The sequence below is a fragment of the Kogia breviceps genome, chromosome 15, assembly GCF_026419965.1.
Source record: "Kogia breviceps isolate mKogBre1 chromosome 15, mKogBre1 haplotype 1, whole genome shotgun sequence".
Taxonomy (NCBI): domain Eukaryota; kingdom Metazoa; phylum Chordata; class Mammalia; order Artiodactyla; family Physeteridae; genus Kogia; species Kogia breviceps.
The window spans coordinates 74,703,215-74,712,363 of NC_081324.1; the positions used below are offsets into that span (position 1 = coordinate 74,703,215).

Below are 9,149 nucleotides of genomic sequence, written 5' to 3' on the forward strand. Positions count from 1 at the left end.
TTTCAACACCCTGAAGGTAGCTCTAGCCCTAAGCTCACAGACTGATAAATCACAATACCTTTTCTTTATCATAACAAATACATCTGTCAAGTGGACCAGATGCTTGCATTGGCCTGAGCAATGTTTCCTTGCTCCTGGGTAACCTACTTGACAAGTCAAATTATCATTACTATTTAGGAGGGGCCAGTCACATGGTGGGAAGGGCAGTTCAACATACAGGGTGTGTAAAAGCTCTGAAGGAGGCAAAACAGCCCAATTTGAGGAACTAAAAGAAACTTAATATGGTGAGGGGCAGGGTAAAAATGAGTCGACTGGAGAAATGGGCCAATCAGAGGACTCGTGGCCATAATTTTAGAGCCAAACAGTAGAGTGATAAGGAGCCACTTAAAGGGCTTTAGTCAGAAGTGATGTTGGAATGTTTCGAAAAATGCATCAGAACCTATCACTATGTACCTATCAGTACAAACTTTCTGGAACCGTTAGAATTAACAGACAATCATGGGAATGTCATGTACAGCACGATGACTATTGTTAATAACACTATATTGTATATTTGAAAGTCATTAAGAATAGATCTTAAAAGTTCTAAAAGTTCTCACCGCAAGAAAAAAATTTTTTATAACTATGTATGGTGATGGGTGTCAACTAGACTTATTGTGATCATTTTGCAATATATACAAATAACAAATTATGCTGTACACCTAAAATTAACTTGTCAATTATACTTCAATTAAAAAAACACACCAGAAAATAGCCAGTGCTGAGAAGGAAGTGGAATAATTGAAACTGTTACACATTGCTGGTGGGATATAAAATGGGTTTGAAACTTTCTTACAGAGTTGAACTACACAACCCAGCCAATCCTACTTGTAAGTATTCTAACCCGAGAAATGAAAACATATGTCCACACAAAACCCTGTATGTGAATGTTTATAGTGGCTTTATTCATAATCTCCAATAATTATAAACCCAAATATCTTTCAATGGGTATTATTTTAGAATAAACAGTGACACAGATACAACAGAATGCTGACTGACAAAAGAACTACTGAACCATTAATGTGAACAAATGTCGCAGAAATTATGCCACAAAACATATTACATGATGTTCTGGAAAAGACAAAACTAGAAAAACAAAAATGTCATCAGTGGTTACTAGGAGTGGGAACTGACTTTTGGAAGGAACTTTGGTGGTGCTTCCCAAACAGCACAGATGCCACAGCACTGCACACACAAAAAAATCAATTTTATCATATGTAAATTATCAATAAAACCAACTTCAAAAACCCATCAGTGATTTTTCACCTATCTATTGCCAAAAACCCATGTCTAATGACACATCATTTTAGGGAGCCTGTAGGGTAATGGGCACTCTTATACATGAGTATAAATTGGTACAACCTCCATGGAGGGCAGTTTGGCACCAGCTACCAAAACTGCCTAAATTAGGACTCGGCAAAAAGCTACTTCTTACCTGATGCTTGCTCATCTGTATGCACACCGCAAATTACTCACTACATCGCACTCCGTTACCCAGCACTTTCTGAAAGTTTGCTTTAACTGAAAGAACTTCATTCGTACCTGTCTTTGTTAACTGGAAAAAAAATCAAGATTCACTTTTATGAAAAAAGGCAAAGGGGGAAAACAGCGATTTGTTTTGCAGAGAGCATGTCTGGGCAGCAGGAGTGGCAACGCCAAGCTCCTTCCCTGGAACTACACTCCGGCATCTCAGCATCGAGAGCCATCACTTTGAACTGTGAGCATCTGTGTTTTATCCCATTTTATGCCTCTGTTAGCAAGATGTGTCATAAGGTAATTTCTTCACTTTATGCCATTTTGGCTTACAAAAGGTTTCAGAAGCATACTATACTTTTGGATAGCAGGGGAAACCTGTATAATTACAAATGATGGAAACCCAAATATCCATAGAATGCACTACACTATGCAGCAGTAAAGGTGGACACTTCCTATGGAATAATCAAATTCATTTGTTATCTATATAACAGCATGTACGGCACATGGGGTGTTTGGTTAAAAACGGGGAAAGGTAAATAATTATACTTATTTGTTGTGTACGCTTTAAGAAACTAGATACACAAGAAACTAATAGTAATGACTATGGAGAGGGACTGAATTGGGCAGAAATGGATGTTAAGTCATGGTAAGGGAGGAAAGTTTGTGGCCTGAGAGCCCACAGTTGTTTCTTATCCATGTACAGTTAGTACTGACCTGTTCAGTGATGGCTGGGGAAATGCCACCACTTTGTATTGGTAGGTGCCGGGTGAAAAAGCTGAGAAGACACTTAGGAACCTAAGGATGTTGACCCAAAGAGGGGATCCCACTGCAGCTGACAGCACTCCCCTCCAATCCCACTCCTCTTAGTAGAGGCTAACATCCCATCAAGTTGGCCGAGTCATACCACACCTACAGGCAGGTTAAAAAAAGAAAAAAGACACAAAGGAAATGGACCGAATTATTTAATTAGGTTCTTTGTAAGAAGTTTAGAACACTACTTTGTGAGGATAAATTCCGTTTGTAAGAGCGAACACAGAGCGGAGGTAGCCCTGGAGTTGAGGAACAGCTTTGATTCTTCGCAGAATTTGTGAGTCCACAGCTTTCTGATCAACCTTCCGCTGCTCTGTAATCTCATATTTCTAAAGAAAAAGAAAAATCATTTTTAAAAAATGGGCACAAGTACCAAACTCCACATTAACTAAGAAATCCTATGTCACAAGTACTCAATCCCAGGAATATTCAGAAGGCAATTTTTAAAAGTTAATTATTTTTATTTTTGGTTGTTAGGTCTTCGCTGCTGCACACAGGCCTTCTCTAGTTGTGGCGAGCGGGGGATACTCTTCGTTGTGGTGTGCGTGCTTCGCATTGTGGTGGCTTCTCTTGTTGCGGAACACAGGCTTAGCTGCTCTGCGGCATGTGGGATCTTCCTGGACCAGGGCTCGAATCCGTGTCTCTTGCATTGGCAGGTGGATTCTTAACCACTGCGCCACAAGGGAAGTCCCTAGAAGTCCATTTTGATAATCCTTTCCTTGGAGGGCTGTGAAATACAACCTATTTTTAATGTAATAATAGCAACTCTTGGGCTTCCTTGGTGGCGTAGTGGTTAAGAATCCACCTGCCAATGCAAGAGACATGGATTCGAGCCCTGGTCAGGGAAGATCCCACATGCTGTGGAGTAACTAAGCCCGTGCACCACAACTACTGAGCCTGTGCTCCAGAGCCCATGCTCCGCAACAAGAAGCCACCACAGTGAGAATCCCATGCACCACAACAAAGAGTAGCCCCTGCTCGGCACAACCAGAGAAAAGCCCACACACAGCAACGACGACCCAATGCCGCCAAAAATAAAATAATTTAAAAAATGCTAATAATAGCAACTCTTATCCTTTGGTCTACTTTAATACCCTAAGGATAAATGACCGTAAATTCCCAACAGAACAGTAGTTCATGGAGTTTCACTAAAACCTCAGGATTCTGAGTTGAGCTCCTAGCTGCCATTAAGAACTACTGAAGGGCTTCCCTGGTGGCGCAGTGGTTGAGAATCCGCCTGCCGATGCAGGGGACACGGGTTCGTGCCCCGGTCCGGGAAGATCCCACATGCCGCCGAGCGGCTGGGTCCGTGAGCCATGGCCGCTGAGCCTGCGCGTCCGGAGCCTGTGCTCCGCAACGGGAGAGGCCACAACAGTGAGAGGCCCGCGTATCACAAAAAAAAAAAAAAAAGAACTACTGAATTTAGCAGAATCTGGAAAAATATTATTTCCCAGATAGTCCTCATTATTTACAGCTTTTCTTTTTCCAACAAATCTTAACCTTGTTTATTTTCACTCCCAAGTAGGAGAGCCAGAGCTATTAGACGCAAAGACAGAAATAGCTTACCTCTCTCTCTGTGTCGAAGATCTCACCTTCCTGGTGCCTGGGCTTACGCAGTTTCTTCTTCTTGAAGTAAGCATCAGTGAGATGTTCTGGGATTTTCACACCACTGATATCAATTTTGGTGGAAGTGGCAATGACAAATTTCTGGTGTGTTCTCCGCAGAGGAACTCGATTGAGGGACAGAGGCCCTAAGGGGGGGAAATATAGTGAGGGAAAGGGGATGCAAAGATGCAAGAACTGACTGGATTTGAAGAAACCTGTTGAAGTTCTAACTTTTCTCTGGATCCAAAGAAATTCCAAACTGCTTTCTACTGTCAGCATCAAGGCTTTTTTCAAGATCTCAGTTTGTCCAAGGTTATACCCTCACCCTCAAATTTTAAAGTTACCCAGATTAGGAGAGAGCATAGTCGCTTAAACAGGTTGGTCAAAAATCACTGGTCCTTGAGGACAAATTTAAACTGGGCACTGTTTTTGGAGTAAACAGTTCACTTTTCCCCTATCCAGGAACTCCATCCTGGTGCCAAGTGGCAGACCAATTACAAGTCTTATGAAGGATGCATTCCTTGGAGTTAGTAGCCAACCATTCTGCATTTTAGGTGGCAGTTATACCTGATGATACATTGCCACGCAAACTTTAAATACCTGCTTCCTCAGAACTCCCGTGTACATAAGGCAATGAAATAGGGCAAAGAATCTCATGACACTGAAACTTCTATTTAGGTGGGAGCAAAGGATATACTTCAAGCATTTAAAAACACATGCTTCAGGACTTCCCTGGTGGTCCAGTGGGTAAGACTCTGCGCTCCCAATGCAGGAGGCCTGGGCTCATCCCCTGGTTGGGGAACTAGATCCCACAAGCATGCCACAACTAATGATCATGCATGCCACAATGAAAATCCCACATGCCACAACTAAGACCAGGCACAGCCAAAATAAATATTTAAAAAAAATTTTTTTAAAATAAAAACACAACCTTCAAAAGAATAAATCTTAAGAATTTTCATCACAAGGAAAAAAGTTTTTTCTTTTATCTAAATGCGAAGATAGATATTGAACCTACTGCGGTAATTATTTCACAATATATGTAAATCAAACCATCATGTTGTACACCTTAAACTCTCAAGAGTGATGCATATAAATTATTTCTCTGTAAAACTGAAGGTGGGGGACCTGCAAATTTCAGAGTATATTAAATCCAAGGATTTTCTTACCAGTCACAAGTAGCAAGCCACTGCTCAGCTGCTTCAGGAAAATGACCCTCTGTAGATTAAAAAGAAATGCTAGATGGTTCCACAAATTAGAAACTGACTTCTGAATTAATCAAATCACAGGTTCCTAAATTTGGTAAAAAAGGAAATTTCTACATATGCATATGTGCAGCAGTTCTGGAAGTAACTTATCAAACTAATTACAGGGGTGACTCTAGGATATGAGCAGTACTTTTGTGTGCCTGATTTTTAATGAGCAGCCACTACTTTTAACATTAAAAAAAACCCAATACTCTTTAACTCAGTTAATTCTATCCCTGCAAATCCATCCTATGAAGTTAACTCAAATACATAAACATTTTTTGGTACAGGGACATCTGAATCACTGTAACAAGTAGTATTACCAACGACAGGAAATGGTAATAAGTTATTGTCTATTATTTTTTTTTTAATTTAACATCTTTCTTTGAGTATAACTGTTTTACAATAGTGTGTTAGTTTCTCCTTTACAACAAAGTGAATCAGTTATACATATACATATGTTCCCATAACTCTTCCCTCTTTTGTCACCCTCCCTTATTGTCTATTATTGACTAAACACATTATGATAGTGACTAGGTTGTTGGTTGTTATGGATCACTCTCACCTCTCCCACAGAACCTCTTGCTACTAACTGCAGTTAATACAGGTAAACAAATCCTATCCAGAGCGCAAACTTATTAGGATCAAGTACTCTAGGTACCTCAAGTGTCATGCTCTGCTCACCTTGCCTCTGTGGCGCCCAGTGAGGATAATCAGAATGGTCCCAGGAGTGATGCTAGCGCGCAGTTTTCTCACATGCTTACTGAAGGGTTTTTTGCCGTGACTCAACAGCTTTCGAGGCACATCTTCAGTAGGATAATACCTAGGCTGGAGAGAGCCCATAGGTCCAACTTATTTAAATAATCTAATCAAGTCAGCAGAGCTGGTTGTGAGGTCAGTGAAACCTTCACTACAATCCTGTAGTTACTTGAAACACTTTATTCACACTACTGCATTTTCACTTCTAAGATTTTAAAGGTAGAAAAGATCAACGCTGCTTCAATAGCTTTACATGCAAAACATAGGGTGGAATCCATTTAACTGAAGGAGCTGTGCCCAAGCAAAGAGGGAAAGCATCAAGCAAGTTACCTCTGTAAATTTGGAATAAACCAAACTTTAGAGATTACATGGCAAGCTATCATTATACACTGTTGTGTAGCAGTGATTTTCAAGCTTTTCTGAGGTCCCTGACCCTCTGGGGTCCCTACTTCTCCAGAAACACACGCCTGACACAATTTTGTATGTTATGAAAAAGGCATGGCTTGTTTTCCAACTCAAATTAAGTGTGTTCATATGCTTCACATTAACATGCATCACACTTCCATCTTATCCACATAGAATAAATTGTATAAAACCATAGACATTAGTTTAGATCAAGACTGCCAGTTCATTTATTGTAAAAATATGACCCCACACAGGGCTTCCCTGGTGGCACAGTGGTTAAGAATCTGCCTGCCAATGCAGGGGACACGGGTTTGAGCCCTGGTCTGGGAAGATCCCACATGCCGTGGAGCAACTAAGCCCACGAGCCACAACTACTGAGTCTAGGTGCTACAACTACTGAAGCCCCCGTGCTTTGAGCCTGTGCTCCAGAGAATCCCCGGCAATGAGAAGCCCACGCAGCGCAATGAAGACCCAATGCAGCCATAAATAAATAAATAAATAAACCCACACAAACACTCTTTTGCTTATCACAAGTAACTCACAATAATCTACTTCTAACTGTATCATTTTAGTGGATGGTCTTCCTTTTACCACAAACATTAATACCTAATAGGAAAATCAGCTCACAAAACCCTTGACAAGAAGAAATCAAAGCGCCATTTTCCCTCTGGTGCAGTAATATTCAACTGTGAAGAGTGTAATACATCTGGAATAGTCCCATAATGGAAATCACAGAGAAAAACCTTTATTTTTCAGAGAAAACGCTGGGTCTTGTGCATGGTAAAGAGGGGCCAAGAAACACCCACTCTAGTGGACAAATGTTCTACAGGCCTGGCCGCATCCTAAGCTCTATGTGTGGTAAGTCTCACAACAACCCTGTGAGTCAAAACTTTATTCCCATTTTACAAGAAACAAAAGCACAGAAAAGTAACTCTACTTTAGAACAGTAAATAATAAAGCTAAGTTGCAAACCCAGAACTATCTTCCATTAATAATCCTCTGGTAAACATACGCTTCTAAAACCTGAGCACACACACAAAAATCCTCACAGGAGGGCTTCCGTGTTGGCACAGGGGTGAAGAATCGCCTGCCAATGCATGGGACACGGGTTTGACACGGGTTTGAGCCCTGGCCGGGGAAGATCCCACATGCCGCGGAACAACTAAGCCCGCGCGCCACAACTACTGAGCCTGTGCTCTAGAGCCCGTGCTCCGCAACAAGAGAAGCCACCGCAATGAGAAGTCCGCGCACCGCAACCAAGAGCAGCCCCCGCGCCCCGCAACTAGAGAAAGCCAGAGCGCAGCAACCAAGACCGAACACAGCCAAAAAAAAAAAAAAAAAATCCTCACAGGATTCAAGCTTCAACTAAACACCCAAATTACAATCTCCTCCAAATCTTACCATTTTGCGAAGTTTAACCACCCGGGTACCACCATTCTTGTCACCACCAACTGGTTTTGTGACAGTAGCAAGAACCTTCACCTTCTTTTTCTTTTCAACCTAGCAGGGCACAAATGCGTCAAAAAGTCAGAGGCATACAAACATTTTAATGTTAAGACATAATGCTCAGGGTTTCCCCTCATCCCTTACCTTGGATTTAGCTGCTGAATATTTCCTCTTGTACAAGGCCTTTCTGGAATACATAGCCGATCGGGAATATCTGCCAATTCCTCTGACCAGGACAGGGTTTCGGCTGCAGTGGGGCTTCCCCTTCTTAACCTGCTTCACCTTTTTAACCTTGCCACCAGCATCAGCCTTCTTGGCTTCAGGTTTTTTCGCCTTAGTATCTGGCTTCTCAGCCTTTTCACCCGCCATCTACCAATACATATATTTTTAAAAAGGCATTTCACCAATTATCTCATAGCTATACATCGACAGGCCTCCCAGACTGCAAGTCCTCATCCTCCTTCTCCATCCTTTACATCCCTCCCACTATAAGATACAGGCCTTCCTCCAAATCGCCACACATCTGCAACGATATCCATAAATGGTTAACTTCTGGGTTGTCTCCCCAATACAGTATAACCTTCTTGACGATGTGAATATATCTTACAACTATTATTTGTTTGCTACATATTTAGAGGTCAAAAGTCCCTATTCCATTATTTCTGTTTTACGAATTAGAAATCCTAGACTTAGCTTTAACAATCTCCACAGCCAGGAAGCAGCGAGGCTGGAACTTGAAACCGTTTGCTTTCAGGACTTTTGCTCTTATCAGACTGTCTCACTCAAGAAATTCCGCTTAGGAGGTGAAGACACACACACACAAATGGCCCAAACTCAGGCCAAACTGAAAAAAGCGCAAAGCCCAGGAGGTGACTTCCGGCCGCGGACGTGGGGAGACGGAAAAAGTTGCATTTGTCCTCAGCCTCAAATCCACAACGTGGCGGAGACAAGCTCGGCGTCGTCTTTTGGAACCCAGGTCCGGGATTCACAGCGCGCGCCGCCGCCCTTGTCCCTGCTGCCCCACTGGCCCACTACGGATCCCTGAAGGGTCCTGTTTCCCAGCCCGGGAGGGTGGCGAGCAACCGGAGCCCCGGAGCCTCTGCAGCATTCCACCTCACACTGTTCGTGCCCCACAGCACCCTCTTCGTGCCCCACCGTAAACCCAAGAGAGAGAAATGAAGCGTCTAGGAGGCCTCCCAAATGGCCCTGCGCGTGTCCGACCCCTGAAGTTGTCGACTTGATACCCTTCTGGTTACGATGGCGAAGGATTGGGATCCTGAAATCGAGTCTTGCAGAGAGGCCACGCCATTCTTACCTTGCAAGATGGGAAAAAGAAGTAAGGTTTCCGCTTCCGGTCTATAA

The 9,149-nt window shown here is 42.6% G+C and overlaps 1 protein-coding gene across 2 annotated transcripts; it reads right to left on the bottom strand.

Moving 5' to 3' along the window:
* Positions 1-2,460: 2,460 nt before the first annotated feature.
* RPL6 (ribosomal protein L6) lies at positions 2,461-9,149 on the bottom strand. Of its 2 annotated transcripts, XM_059040583.2 has the most exons (7): positions 9,103-9,149; positions 7,932-8,156; positions 7,743-7,841; positions 5,862-6,005; positions 5,100-5,148; positions 3,892-4,076; positions 2,461-2,654 (listed from the first exon to the last, which is right to left on the bottom strand). In XM_059040583.2, exons 2-7 carry the CDS (start codon positions 8,154-8,156, stop codon positions 2,502-2,504), a joined length of 855 nt encoding a protein of 284 aa, XP_058896566.1. In that variant the 5' UTR covers positions 9,103-9,149; the 3' UTR covers positions 2,461-2,501. The 2 variants fall into 2 exon arrangements, with proteins under 2 accessions (XP_058896566.1, XP_066872242.1); XM_067016141.1 differs by lacking the exons at positions 2,461-2,654; positions 9,103-9,149 and adding an exon at positions 3,002-3,052 and having other exon boundaries at positions 7,932-9,069.